The sequence below is a fragment of the Cibotium barometz genome, chromosome 48, assembly GCF_041138505.1.
Source record: "Cibotium barometz isolate CiBa-2024 chromosome 48, ASM4113850v1, whole genome shotgun sequence".
NCBI lineage: Eukaryota > Viridiplantae > Streptophyta > Polypodiopsida > Cyatheales > Cibotiaceae > Cibotium > Cibotium barometz.
In genome coordinates, this window is record NC_141093.1 from 15,408,725 (window position 1) to 15,424,870 (window position 16,146).

The window sequence follows — 16,146 nt, forward strand, 5'->3', positions numbered from 1 at the left end:
AAGAAGTACACCAACCTCTTCATCACCAACTACACCCAGGTAAAAGAAGTGGAAATCATAAAACATCATATAGAACTAAAGCCTAATGCTAAGCCTGTGGCTCAAAAATTAAGAAGGTTATTTATGAATTATGTTTGTCAGCCCTTCTTTGGGACCTCTATTAGGGTCTACATAGATGATTTCTGTATATATAGTAGCAGGGAATTGCATTTCCAAAGAGTTGAAGAAGGGTTACAAAGGTTATACCTATTGGGTGGACAATTGAATCCTGACAAGTGCCACATAGCTCAAAGTGAAGTAAAGCTTTTGGGACACATCATCTTAGTAGCAAGAGGAATTGAAGTGGATTCAACCAAGATTGAAGATCTTTTAGCTCTACCTTCACCCAAAAATGCAAGGGAGCTGGTCACATTCATTCAGAAAACCAGGTACATGTCTCGGTTCATCCATCTTCTCTCATCACAAATTGTTTCACCATTGCAGAAGTTAGCACATAAAGGCACCTTCACTTGGGATGAGGAGTGTAAAATTCAGTTTCAAGAAATAAAGAAGGTTCTTAGTTCATTGCCAACCCTAATGCCGCCAGTATGGAATGAAGTGTTCTATGTTTCTCCAAGTGTAGGGACCAAGGCTATTGGGGCAGTCTTGATGCAGAAGGACCCAAAGAGCTCCTACATGAGGCCAATCTATTTTTCTAGCAGGATTATGACACAGGAAGAGAAAGGCTACAAAGAAGTAGAACAAATGGTTTCAGCCCTCATATTTGCAGTAAGAAAGTTTAGGTCTTATCTCTTGCCCAAGCAGTTTATAATTTTAACAGTGGAGCAGATATTTCCATATGTTGTACAACACATGACCACTTCCCCAATGATAGCGAAATGGATTTTGGATTTTCAGGAGTATGACTACACTTTTATAGTGGAGGATAGCACTAGGGCAAGTTTGGCAGACATTCTCACCTACAGGTCCCATGAAAAGAAGATCACCATCAAGCGCAACGGTGAGGAGACAAAACCCACAATTCAAGAAGAGCAAGAAGGTGCCTTCATCATGCATTTTGCTGGAGTCCATAGGAGACAAAGTGATCAAGCAGCATGTGGAGTCATCATCTACAACCCACAAGGTGAGGAGGTCACTAGACAAGGTAAAACTCTCCCTGGGATCCATTCCAATAATGAAGCAAAATATGCCACTCTACAGTTTGGGTTGGAATGGTGCTTGGAGTATGGTATTAAGAGGTTGATTGTCAAAGGAGATGCCATGTTAGTGGTGAAGCAGCTACAAGGAGTTTGGTCTTGCAAAAATGCTAATTTATTTACATGGGTCAAGCAAATTAAAAGTTCGATGCAAAAATTTGAAGCTATACGAGTGCATCATGTATCTAGGATGAAATATAAGGAAGCAGATGCTTTAGCCAATGACCAATTTGTGGTGGTAGTGGGAGCAATCAAATTTCAGCAAAACCAAAATTCCAGGGACAAGAGGAGCTTCAGGACATAACCTATTTCCTCCAAACAGGTGAGTGTCCCAAGCACTTATCCAAGGTTCAAAAACTTAGGCTGGCAAAGAAAGCCATATCTTATCAATTCATAGGGGAGGACCTTTACCATAAAGGAAAAGATTTAGTCTTGAGAAGGGTGCCATCCTCCAAAGAGATAGTTCATATTTTAAAATCTTGCCATGATGAAGTATGTGGGGATCACTTTGCCTAGGGGATCACCAGCAGAAAAATACTTCAAGCAAGATTTGTGTGGCCTAGTTTGCATAGGGATGTCCACCATTGGTTCAAAGCTTACAATGCATGTCAGATGTCAGGGAATAAGAGGCTACCTTGTGAGCCTAGGACCCCTATATTCTCTTTTGGCCCATTTGAAAAATGGGGAATTGATGCCATTGGGCCTCTTCCAAGGACTCGATCAGGGAAGGAGTACATCATTGTGGCACTAGACTACATGTGAGGAGATGGGCAGAGGCCACGAGCATAAGCAGAATCATGGCCAAAGATGTGGGTACGTTCATATTTGATCACATATATAGTAGATTTGGTACCCCAATTGAAATACTATTAGATCGAGGCCCTGGACTCCGAGGAGAACTCTTACAGGATTTACTTAGAAGATTAAACATCAACCATGGCACTCTAGCCCATACTATCCACAATGTAATGGCTTGGTGGAGAAGGTCAATGGAATGATATGTAAGATCATCACAAAGCAGGTGGCTAACCGACCAAAAGATTGGGACAAGCACTTAACTGCAGCTTTATGGGCCTACAGGACATCTTTTAAAGCCTCCACCCAATTCACCCCCTTTCACCTGGTCTATAGACAAGAAGCCCTTCTACCCATCGAGGTAGAACTAGCCAGCTTGAGGTTGATGGTGGATAGCAGGATAGAGCCCAGTGACAACTTGAACCAGAGGCTTCTAGACCTCCAAAGGCTAGAGTTGAATAGAGAGCAAGCCATGGATTACTACATAGCACAAGCCAACATGAAGAGGGTCAAACTTAACCAGAAACTCCAGGACAAGGGGTTGAAGGAGGACATGTTGGTCCTTAGGTATGATAGTAGATTGGACAATAGACACGATGGAAAGTTTCAACAGAGATGGGAGGGCCCCTTTATCATCAAGAATAGATTTCATAATGGCAGCTACCAGCTACAAGATCTCTTAGGAAAGATGCACAAAACTAGGGTCAATGGCTGGCGGCTAAAATGCTATTTTCACAGGATAGAGCAAATGGCAGAGGAGGAGGAGCCATCTACTCACTTCATCAATCTTTAGGAAAGCAAGAAGTCCATAACAAAGATCAAGGAGATTTTGCCTCCTCTCTCACCGCACTTTTAAGCCAACCATTGGGCTAGAGGAATAAATGTCTCTAGCTATGGGGGGGAGAGCTAAGTATGAGACAGGGTAAATTGAAATCCATATCCTCTCTCTCTCTCTCTCTCTCTCTCTCTCTCACACACACACACACACACACACACACATTTCAATAGAATATTTGTATTCCATGCTTTAAGTTTCTCTTGGGTAGAGTCTCTAGCTATGGGGGGGAGAGCTAAGTATGAGACAGGGTAAATTGAAATCCATATCCTCTCTCTCTCTCTCTCTCTCTCTCTCTCTCTCTCTCTCTCACACACACACACACACACACACACACACACATTTCAATAGAATATTTGTATTCCATGCTTTAAGTTTCTCTTGGGTAGAGTCTTAATGTGCCACGTGCATGTGAAGCAAGGAGGAGCAAGGAAAGGTGTGGGCTTGTCCCTGCTCTCTTCTCCACTAGGCTTGGTGTGTCACTAAGAGGGTTGAGGAGGAGCTCCCCTAAGAGTGCGGTCCAGGGCCTTGAGTATTTTGGTGTGAGGTTCGAGAGACTTTTCCTTTAGAGCCTTTTCCATCACCTTGCCTCCCTCCTCTATATGTTTTGTGAGCTGGGGATCTAGGAGAGTGTTAGAGGCCACCCCTCTAGAATCCTCCCTCAGTATCAAGCGCTGATTTTTAGCATGTGAATGAGCCATGAAAGGCTCCATATCATTTGAGCCACTTTGGAATAAAGACAGCAAAGTATCAAACACATCTTGTGGGACAACAATTGGTTAGTTTTGCATGAAAATAGGGGCTGATTTATAGACTCATCAAACACATCCCAACATACAAGAATCTTGTTCATTGGAGGATGAAACAATCAATAGCCTTTGCTTTCACTATTTTGCCCAACAACGACACGTTTCATTGCCTTTACGACCACAACTTACGATGTTTTGGTATGGCACATGCATGTAAGCCAATGAACCAAAAACTCTCATATGAGTAATCACTGTTTTTGTGCCATTCCAAGCCTCATACAGAGTCAGAGATTTCAAAGCTTTGATAGGGAAATTGTTCAATACATACGTTGCACAAATGACTGCCTCTAACCAAAACTTAATGGGAAAATCTATGCTCTTAAGCATACACCTACCCATTTCCAGGAGACTGTGACTACACCTTTAACAACACCATTTTGTTGTGATGTGTATGGCATAGTACACTGACGAGTAGTCCCTCGTGAGGATGACTGGTGACTCATGAGACATGTATTCTCCCCCTTGATTAGTACGCAAGGTAACAAGCTTACATCCACTTGCATTTTCAGCTAGTGGTAAGAATTTCTAAAAACAAGCAAACACTTATACTTTGCTCTTTAATCCATAGACCCATATATGGCGAGTCTAGTCATCAATAAAAGAGACAAAGTAAAAAGGATGGTCCCCTCATAGGGCCGCAAACATTACTATGAACAAGCTGCAAAGAGCAGGTAGCTCTCACTGATCCATCCTTGGGAAAAGAAGCACGATGCATTTTCCAAGCAAGCATCCCTCATAGGGCCGCAAACATCACTATGAACAACCTGCAAAGAGCGGGTAGCTCTCACTGATCTATCCTTGGGAAAAGAAGCACTATGCATTTTCCCTCACATATATATTTAACTGGTGCTTGCAAATCTGGGAGCTCATGCACCATGCCATGCCTCTTAAAGTGAAGAAGAGCACTATAATTCAAATGCCCAAAAAATGAGCATGCCATAGCTCAGTGTCATGCATATAGTAGAAGTCACTACTCATGCATCATGTGACTTCATCACTGTGTCATAAACATCAAGCTTGTAAAGACCATTACATAAGGTACTTGATATAATTATCAAATCTCCATCATGATGATCATGCACTAAGCAACTGTTGTCCAAAAATTGGACTTAAAAGCCATACTTGGCAATTGTCAAAATAGAAATGAGGTTCTTCTTAATACCCGACACATACAATGTGTTATGCAAAGTAATAACATTACCACTGCATGCGATCAACTCTACATCACCAATGCTTTTAATAGCATATGAGACATTATTAGCACATGTCATAGTGCCTCCCTTAGGTGAATCTTCCAAAGTAACATACAAATTTATGTAAGAGGTAATGTGCTTTGTAGCACCACTATAAAAGAGCCAAGCATCAATGGGATTACTGTCATCATGTAATGAAGGATCATATTGACATGTGAGAAGTGCATAGTCATCCTTCACATCAGATGAATCTGTAGTGATAGATAAACCCTACTTCTTCTTTTTCTTCTCACTTGCCATACACTTTTTGCATTCCTCAATAACATGACCAAGTTTCCAATAGTAAATGCATCTCTTCTTCTTTTTCTTATCCTCATCTTTGGAAGAAGCAGAGTCCAATGGAGTAGGTGCTTTGCCCTTAGGCTTGGCACTCGGTGACTACCCAAACTTGCCTTTACCATGATGAGACACGAAAAAATGTTTGTTGACTAGAGATCATGCTACTAAACCTGTTAACACACGGGATTGCTCTTCTTCTTGAAGAAGAAGTCCCGCCAACTAATTAAATGTGTGCAAGCTGGAATCTTCTTCGATATATCAAATGAAGAGTAGTATCAAAACCTTGGTAAGATTATGGCAATCCATCAAGCACATAAGTAATAAGAGAACTGTCTGGAATAATCTCATCAATGTTGCATAGCTGATCTCGTAAATCCATAGAATCACCTTCCTCCATATTCTCTCACTCTAATTGCTTTCGTAGATAGGCAACATGTGCCTCATTGCATATCTGATACAAAGAAGCCAATACATCTCATGCCTGCTTGGCCAAAGTACACGATTGAATATGTGGAATGATATGCCTGCTTGGCTTATGTACATGATCAAATGTATGGAATGATATGCCTCTTGCACGAGAGAGAAATCAATGCATGTGCATAAGCAATAGATGCAGGAGACTAAGTGCCTATCTAATTGGATACATCAACAACACCCATAGTGCTTGACGCACTAGATGTAGATGTTATTACAACTCTTACTTCACTACCTGATACATAACTCCATAAGTCCTTTGCAACCAATGAATGATGCATCATATAAACCCATGCGAGATAGTAAATCCCATCGAGCTTGTCCCCTGCGCGACTGACAACATCCCAAACAAATCATTGCTTCCACTAGCCATAATGCACACAAATGGCAAATTCATTGACAATGCACATGTTCCCACGATATGCAAGTTTGATTGCAAATCTTAGCCAAAATGGGCTAAATGTGACCTCTAAGAGGACCTCCAAATAAGAGCATCCAAATAAGAGCAGAGGTAGAGATAGAGATAGAGATATGTACCACAAGTGAATAAAGAAAGTCGATTTGGGGAGCTTCAATGAGTCGATGTAGATATGGTTTGACGAAGAAGATGAGAGCTACGAATATGGCAATGTGAGGAGACTAAAATGCAGGAAGAAGATACCAAACCAAGTCAATGGCTGATCTACAACTTCTAAACCGTTGCTCCGATGGTGAATTTGGTTTGGCTCCAAAGGGGGTGTAAAATCTAGTGCACTGATCAAAATGCGCTCAGCTCGTAGCTTGCCGCATCGTGGTTTTCACAGACAAATCTGCAGCAGCCAGAAAATTAGGCGCACACTGAAAGGCAAAGCTAAAGAGAAAAATAGTAAACTCCCCACTCTGATACCACTTCTAGGTTGGGAAGATCTTAGGTCACCGTCCGTGCGCGCACACGCACAGAGTGTACGTGTAGAGCCTCTAGCCAACACTAAAGTAAAAAGTGCATGTGTATAGAGGACACTGTAAGTGTAACACACCCAGCCATAGGCTTCTAATCAAATATAACATAAGCACCCTCGAGCTAGAGAACCTTTACGAGTCCACGTCCTTCCTATACCGTGCACACCCAGTCTCACAGAGCTATCATTGGTGTAACGAGTGAATAGGTTGACTAGTAGTTGGTCCTTGGAAGGCCCAACTAGAGGTCCCCCCTCCCAAGGTCTAAGTTCCATAGAGGTACCCCCTCTATATTGAGCATAACCCAACTATATGGCCCAATAATATGGTTCACACTAAATGAATTATTTGGCCTCATGTTAGCATTGTTATGTTCAAATGATGAGACATAACATGACTCTTTGCCCTTGTAACTTAATGAGAGGAAGACTTAAAGAAATTTGCTTTGGAGTGAAGCAACATTCTCACAAGTGTTATCTTCATTTGCACGATCTCTCCATAATCAACCATTTAGAAATTGTCATGTTTCTAAGGGTTCATTACCTTAATTGCTAGCTCATTGGGAAGCTAAATAGATAGATCTTGAAGTCTTAAAAGCTCATAGATAGATCATGCAGTCTTACAAGCTCTTATCCAAACATGAATGTTTCTCTTATGCCCAAAACCTCTTTCAATCTATAAGATAAGGTGCACACAAACTCCACCGAGACACAATCTATGAGCCAACACACCAATTTTCTTTAAAAGATCAAATAAGGTTCACACTACATGAACAACAACTTATAGACTTTTTTCGTTCTTTATTACTTCAGAATATTTATGAATTCTCAAGCTAGCTACTTTTGATTAGCATATAATTATGCTCTATATTGCAAAATCCATATGCTCTATCTTGTGTACACCAAACGCTCTCAACTACAAGCTACAACATCTCTTAGTGGTGTTTTAAGAACTCAAGCATAAGTGAATCTCATCCATGAGGCTCTAGGATGAAGATGAAATCCATACATAAACATGGAAGGATGAATAGCCAAACGCTTAGCAATATTGTAAGAAAACTCTACCAATAAAAGGTAGTGTTTCTAATCAAATTGTTTCATATCCAGGTAGTAGGTTCTCATATCCAACTAAAGATACTATTTCCAATCAAATTGTCTCATCAGGGACATACCCAAGTACCAGGTTCTCCATTTTTTATTCACATGCTCTATCTATTATGTTGAGCTTGAGATGATCAAATGAGCTTATACTCAGCTTAGTGTCCAATTTCTTGAACATCTCACATAAAAATTTGACATGTAAAATTAGGATCCCTATCATTGTCAATTTAAACTAGAAAGCTTAAAAGCCAAACAATTTCTCAACATATAAGAGAGCAAGTTGCACGGTTGAGATTTTCCCTTTAGTAGGATTAAATCTTGCCAAATGTTCATTCTAATCCAACCACAAAATAAATATAAATACTCTACCAATTCTTTTCAGGTATTTCAAAAAGAAAAGCAAGTCAACATATCTTAAGTGCTAGTATGCTTTACTAACATTGCTGATAATTTAGAACATATTGTTTGACATTAGCTTTCAAAATTAGCCAAAATAAATCCTTTTAACCAAATGCATAGTCCATGATACTCCAAATACTTAGTTTGTGATTCTTTAAGATGCCAAGTAGGGCAGAAGGTGTGTCATGACACTTAGACAAGATGTGACTTTTTGCACCAGTCACATCATTGTGTACATAGAAACATAGATTATACACAAAGCTTTCCATTTTGAAGAATGCTCACTCAAATCAACACTAATAAGGGTCATCGTAACTTGGACTATATTCTACTAAAGTATTACTAAAGTATATATCTCTTGGATATAAGCCCTTAAGAGAGTTATAAAAGTTGGGCTAAATCTATAAAAATGAAAGATGATTCACACGTCCCATTTTACTTAAGGCATTCACTACCTTATTGGTATATCCTTTTCAATAAGTTGTCTCAAAGTCAAATTCTTGCAATAAGCTTTGACCAATGAGCTTCCCCCCCCCTCAAATTTACAAAAGTTTAAAAGTATTTTAGAGAAGAATTTTCCACATAAAGCACAAAAGTATATCCATACACATAATTTCTCTACTTATATCATTTATAAATCATAGTATAGAGCTTCTTTGCATGCTTAGGCCATCTATATTATGGGTTGATTAGCCTACCATCTTGAAATAAGGTCAGTCCAATTACATAATCAAATAATTGGTATTTAGATATTGCATAATAGCAAAGTGAGATATCCACTTGCTTAACCAAGCTCTTAAATACTCTAGCTGCCTTTTCTTCTTCTTCGTAGAAGACAACTGCTGGAAGTGAATGGAGGATAACATGGTAGACAACATAAAGTTTAAAAGCAGATAAACCCCCATCGCTCATCGTCACTAAGAGCAACCCTAGTCTCAAGACCATGTACTTGTTGAAAGAGAGGTTTCAACAATGTTGGATTAGTAAGAATTAATCGTGGTCATTAGAAGGCATTCCTCCACATACACTGGGTGGAACCTAACATTGTTGCTCTTAAGAAGACAACTGTAAAGTGAATGGAGGATAACCAGTGACGTGGACAACACTACGTCTACAGCAAACGATTGTTGCTCCACTAACAACAACCCTAGTATCGAGAACTGTGCACTTATTGAAAGAGAGGGTTCAACAATGTTAGATTAATAAGAACCATCTATGGTCATTGTAAGGCATTCCTCCCTCACCCATCGGAGCCCAAGAAGCTACTAGGATAGAAATACCCTAAGGTTGGGTAGTCTCCTCTGCCACGACAAATGCTTTACAATCAAACTAGTCACTAAAACTATAGGAGTAGGCCTTCACGTGATGTCAATTTGAAATAATTTGTTTAATTATTGGTTTAATAATACTTTCCTTTTAATTTCAATTTGAAAGACTAATCCAAGCATCATATACTATCACAAAAGCATTTTAAAATCACTTTCGAGTATTTGCAACAAAAACATGGATCTAATGAAATTCAACCAACAAAATCCCTCAACATAATATGATAAATTTATTCCATAACCTCATTTGAATAATTATGCAAATTCAAATTACAATTCATTGTGGTCTTAAAAATGCATAAATAAATTTATTCCATAAACTCATTTAAATAATTATGCAAATTCAAATCACAATTCATTGTGGTCATAAAAATGCGACAGCACATAGCCATGCACTAATCACTGATGCAAGGATGCACATAGATGTACACACAAGGGAAAATCAAAATGGACAATTATTGCAATTGCCTAGGAGCCTTGCAAGTAGCAACGACAGATTCCCACATGACTATGACGACAATGATTAACTGTCATGGTCCAATAACAAATTTTCCTTTCTTTTTTCCCCCCAAAGGTATTAATCAACATCAAAGTTCTCAAACCTTCTCTTCTTAGGCCTAAAACCTTCCATTTTTAAAGGTAACTAGTTTCTCACCAAATATGCTTTCTCACTTCATCGTCAAACCTTACTCTCTACATACCATGGAAAAACTTTAAAAATTTCATCACTCCATCGTGAAACCTTACTCTCTACATACCATGGAAAAACTTTAAAAATTATCTCATGATGTTTTTTTGAGTTTTTTTCTACAAACAACACATATCTAATTATTAGATCATGCATCATTAAATATGAGTTTAATTGTCTACCTACTCATGGGCTCATATGAAGCTATACACAAGATTCAAACTAAATAATCTCAATATGAAGCTATGCACATGATTCAAAACTAAACCACTAATAATTAACACAGAGATTTTAAGTTTCATAATCTATACAGGTGAGTAAACCTTTGATACCAGATAAAACACCCAAATTAGTACTTACACAAGTGTCCGCCCAAGATCCACACACACAACCATATTTGTGAAGAAATCCAAGTGCATGAATCCATGGTCACCATCACATCGCAATACCACGAGGATAAAGGTGGGTTCACGAGCACTCATCACCTACTCATAGGCTCCAAAAAATGAGAATACAATGGTAACCCTCCACCAACCTAGAGACTAGACAATACCATGAGGATAAAGGTGAGTTCAGCTAGCACTTATCACCTAATCATAGGCTTCAAACGGAATACAATGTAAGTCTCATTGACTTAGAGACCGCATAATGACAATACCATGAGGATAAAGGTTGGTTCGGCTAGTACTCGTCACCTAATCATAGGCTCCAAATGGAATACAATGGCCTCGCTCGACCTAGAGACCGTGCAATCCTAGTCCAATCCACATCCTCAAGGCATGCATGACTGATACCATGCACTCCCCATCCTTAAAAAAAGTCATTGATGTAACTAGCTAGTGGACTAACTAGTAGCTAGGCCCATCTTCCAAGGTCAGAGTCCCATGGGGGAACCCCCTCTAATATGAGCCACAACCCAAGTGTATAGCCCAATATTTTAGTTCACACTGGATAAACTATCTAACCTCATGCTAGCCTCATAATGTTTAAAACGGGCGACAAGACATAACAGGCTCCTTTATCTGTTGGAGTCCGTAACATAAGGGTTGAGAACTGCCCCCCATTCACTTTATTAATTTTTGTGTTCACACAAATCATTTCTTAAAGTAGTTGCACCATGCTTTCATAGGTGGAACCTACCCAAGTGGTGGGTTGCCTTCCTGAAATGTGCAGATTCCCTTTTCACCTGGTTGATTCCAAATCATTGAATCTCCATATGTAGCGTTGGATGCTTGTACTGGACGTGTTTGTTATGTGCTTGGTAAAAGGAGTGCACCTATGTACTCCAAGTAAAGGCTACACCAAGGGCATGTTATCAACTTAGTGGTAAGGTGAGTGTTATTTTTGGCTTGTATACATACACATACAGATAGAGGGTGTGTATGCACATGGCAAGTATGTGTTAAGAGAGTGTGCACGTGTGGGTAGAGGGGTGTGCACGTGCGGGTGTTTGTGTGTGTGGAGAGGGATTGAGCATGTGCACAAGTGTGTGTCTAGGACATGCTAGAGGAAAACATTTTTCTTAACAAGTGATAGTAAGGAGATATCTTGACCTTGGCAAAGTTTTCCTTCAAAAAATCTACACAACATCAATCGGTTTTCAACCGGAAGGCATAGTTTCAAACGATATTTTTCAATCTAAGCTATTGAAAAGACAAGGCTAACTGAAATTTCGATGATATTTTTCAATCTTAGGTGTAGAAAATACAAAAAGAAATAAAAGGGCCCAATATATATTGAAAATGGGTATTTATAAAATTGACGAGCGAGCGCTTCCCTCGCGATCTCCCTTCCTCCACGCCTCCTCTCTTGATCACTGGCTTACACTAATGTAGGTATCGTGGCCCGTAGTTCTTGTTACGATGATGCAATCCGGGAGCATACACGCTTCACTCGTGTGTGCCTGATTCGGATGCGCAGCTCTCTCCGTCGAAGCAGCAAAATGAACGCCAACCGAGTCCGCATTCCGACCTTGGCCAGGCAAATGAGGACCCTTAGCTCCAAACGGCTCCGCGCTTCTCGAATCAAAGACCCCCAACACGAAGAGGCATGGCTCTACACACCCTTATGCTTCTGAATCCTGCTGTATTAAGTTTTTTTTTCTCAGTTAGCCATCCAAAGTACTCTCTATTACGGACCATAACCTATGGGTATGGAACCCAACGTATGATTGGCCGCATGCGACCATTTCACATGTTGTACGTGATGATTACCCATGAATTACATATGATCCGTCACCCACCTAGGGGTGGGGAACATATGACTCATGATCCATGTGGACCATGGGCATGGAGCTGTCAGAGCCATGACCTGTGGGTATTGACCATTCAGATATAGCTGGAACCCTCACATATAACTCATCATCCACGTTGCCCTTACCCGGGACCATAACTTTGGCCGCATGTGACCATTACCTATGGGTATGTAACCTTCACATGATGCACACGAGAATTACCTATGATCCATGACCCACCTAGGGGTATGGAACTCTCACATACGACTCAAGATCCATGTGACCATCACCTAATGCAACCATTACCTATGGTCATGCAGCCCTCACCTATGTGTCAGAGCCATGACCTATGCTTATGGGTATGGAACCTTCACATATAACGCATCATCCAGGTTGGCCTTACCTATGGGTATGGAACTTTCAGATATGGCTGGAAACCTCACATATAACTCATCATCCATGTAGATACGGCCCATGAGCAACCCAAGGGTATGAAATGCTCACAGATGACTTATGATCCATGTGAGTCTGTGACCATTATGGTTATGGAACTCTCGAATATGAGTCATGACTTATGCAACCATCATCTATGGTATGGATCCCTCACATATGACTCATAGCAGCCCTTTACCGACACAATCACCTGGTGGGAGAGCTCGTCATCCGAGTAAAAGTGCTCAGGGATGCGCACACGGGGTGAAGATTCATGTTGCCCACGCTTTCTCGTGCTCAGAATTAATGGACAATGGTTGGACTTAGAAGTGCTAGGTGCAATGCATGGACATTCTCCCTTGTCAAGAACCCAATCAGAGACATAGAAGCCATCGATGCAGGCATGCAGGATGGCTAGTTGGATAATGCGGCGGTTGTTGACGTGCACATACACGCAGAGAAGTACCATGACAATCTAATGAAAGAGACTAAGAAGATGTAGTGAAAGAAGATTACACAGTTAAAGCAGATGCACATGAATGTGCTATTATGTGTAAGACAAGATTGCAAGAGAACTACCGTACATTATTGTATCAGATACCCCATGGAGTGAATGAGTGAGTGTCTACTTCTCTCTGTTAGTTGAATACTCACCATTTGCTACTCCTTACTCATTAACTGTTTCTAAGTTTGCACGTCGCTTGTATGTCTATGCCTGTTAGCTACATTCAAGATCACCTAATGCAACCATTACCTATGGTCATGCAGCCCTCATCTATGTGTCAGAGCCATGACCTATGCTTATGGGTATGGAACCTTCACATATAACTCATCATCCAGGTTGGCTTTACCTATGGGTATGGAACTTTCAGATATGGCTGGAAACCTCACATATAACTCATCATCCATGTAGATATGGCCCATGAGCAACCCAAGGGTATGAAATGCTCACAGATGACTTATGATCCATGTGAGTCTGTGACCATTATGGTTATGGAACCCTGGCATATGAGTCATGACTTATGCAACCATCATCTATGGTACGGATCCCTCACATATGACTCATAGCAGCCCTTTACTGACACAATCACCTGGTGGGAGAGCTCGTCATCCGAGTAAAAGTGCTCAGGGATGCGCACACGGGGTGAAGATTCATGTTGCCCAGGCTTTCTCATGCTCAGAATTAATGGACAATGGTTGGACTTAGAAGTGCTAGGTGCAATGCATAGACATCCCAATCAGAGACATAGAAGCCGTCAATGCAGGCATGCAGGATCGCTAGTTGGACAATGCGGCGGTTGTTGACGTGCCTATACACGTAGAGAAGTACCATGACAATCTAATGAAAGAGACTAAGAAGATGTAGTGAAAGAAGATTACACAGTTAAAGCAAATGCACATGAATGTACTATTATGTGTAAGAGAAGATTGCAAGAGAACTACTGTACATTATTGTATCAGATACACCATGGAGTGAGTGAGTGAGTGTCTACTTCTCTCTGTTAGTTGAATACTCACCATTTGCTACTCCTTACTCATTAACTGTTTCTAACTTTGCACGTCGCTTGTATGTCTGTGCCTGTTAGTTACATTCAAGATCCTAACGGATTGATGATTACAAAGTATTAAACAAAGTAGTGAGTACATGGGCAGTCGCAAATGGTGGCGTTTACGGTAGGTGATGTGGTTGGACTAGTGGACGAGGACTTCTTGTGTGTCATGATTGTGACTTGATCTCTCTTAATTACTCTTAATCATTGAAGGGTCACCAATGTAGGGTCATACCTTGTCACATGGGTCATCACCAAAGGACAGGTCTATTTAAAGGGACACATCTCTATGTCCAAAGGACATAACTATTCATTCAAGAGTCACACCCTTTTGTCAGGGATGTGTCTCTTCATTTGTACCTCTTTAGGCCCTATTTAACATGACCTTGTATTTAACAAGACCTTGTATCTTAATGCAAACACACAGCTTTTTGCGGTAAGCATCTTACTTTGAGTGTTATGTCTTTAATCATGTCTTATAAATCATTAATGTGAGAAAATGTAAATGTGAAGGAGAAGCAAATAGAGATCACATAAGAGAGTAGACAGCCAAGAGAGATCCAACGCTTGAGCTTGAAACTGAAATATTGAATGTATTGAATGAATAAATGAAGGCACAATGGCCATGCTTATAAACATCTCATGTAGAGTAGTCGGCCAGTAGCATTGGAGGACAAATGTCCATGACAAATAAAAATGCCTAAATAGCCTAAGAAATATGGGAAAAATCCCTAAAAATAGTAGATAAATATCTGGATAAAAAGTGGCATAAAATGAAGTAACTGGAGATGACATGTCCAACACCTCTTTGGACATGCGGAAGCTTCGGGGTAGATCGGTAACTTCAATACTCAGAAATCAGCAATCGTTCATGACGAGAATAACACACAAAACTGAAAGTAAATGTGTAGAAAATAGAGAGAGAGAGAGGGAGAAGAGGACATAGTATTGGGTCCCGAATACCCTCTGTAGGGCCCCCACCATGAATGGTGTATTTGCTTTTATTAGAATGATGCAAAATCTGAAAATAAAAGACTGACTTGACCTGTTTTGGCTAAGATAAATCTCTGCCCTTGACCTTCAACCTTCACCCTTGCGTTAGCTTCTTGCTTGGCTGTCCGGGTGTCATGTGCATGAAAGATGCCATGGACATTCTTGGTCGAGAAGAGGCAGCCAGATAAAGAGTATGAGAATCAGATAGAACTAGGATTTATGAGCACACAGTGGAGATTAGCTAGTGTGGACTTGGAGAAGGACTAGGATGCACTGTCGGTTGCATGACAGAACTGTCGGCTAAACCAGATAAGACTCCAGGAGCTGTCGGCTGAGACGGCTATAGGCGCATCTGCGTTTATGGATTTTATGATTATTTTGTCCAGTGGGCTGGCTGACTGCTGGTCGGCCAGCACTCCAAGTAGTTCAAGAGGCTATAGAAGGCCAAGGTGCTCATTGTGTTAGACCATGAACTCACTTAGGAGTTGGGTCCTTAGGGTCCCAGATAGGGAAGATTTTGGTGATGTTCACCTTTTATGAAGGCAGCCAAGGGCTGTAGATTAGGAGTACCTTTTTGTACTATATTAATATACTGAATTTCCAGCATATATCTCTCTCTCTCTCTACTCTCTTCATATATGTGTTTTGTATCAGCATGTTTCTAGGAGTGTTTGGGCTGAAAGAAGACCCCTAGAGCGTCCGCGTGTTACACCGGGCCCTGGAGTAGCTGCAACACTTTGTGAAATATGAGATGAATGAATTGAATTATGGCTGGGCTTTATATACCCCTGCATTAGCCCTGGTCAGCTAGCTTATTGAAGTCGTCCAGCAGCAAATATGCTCATGACT

General features: G+C 40.6%; 1 protein-coding gene across 10 annotated transcripts in view; it reads left to right on the plus strand.

Annotated features, from left to right (window-relative positions):
* The first annotated feature begins 11,848 nt into the window (after window positions 1-11,848).
* Window positions 11,849-16,146, plus strand: part of LOC147610862 (HAD-superfamily hydrolase, subfamily IG, 5'-nucleotidase) — a 118,704-nt gene continuing 114,406 nt past the window's right edge. For 8 of the 10 annotated variants that reach the window (XM_086785492.1, XM_086785494.1, XM_086785496.1 and 5 more), the window contains exon 1: window positions 11,850-12,136. In XM_086785492.1, the coding sequence (XP_086641618.1) occupies window positions 12,002-12,136 (135 nt within the window). In that variant the 5' untranslated portion in view covers window positions 11,850-12,001. Of the gene's footprint in view, window positions 12,137-16,146 lie in introns of all 10 variants that reach the window. The other 2 variants (XM_086785499.1, XM_086785497.1) reach the window with 1 other exon arrangement.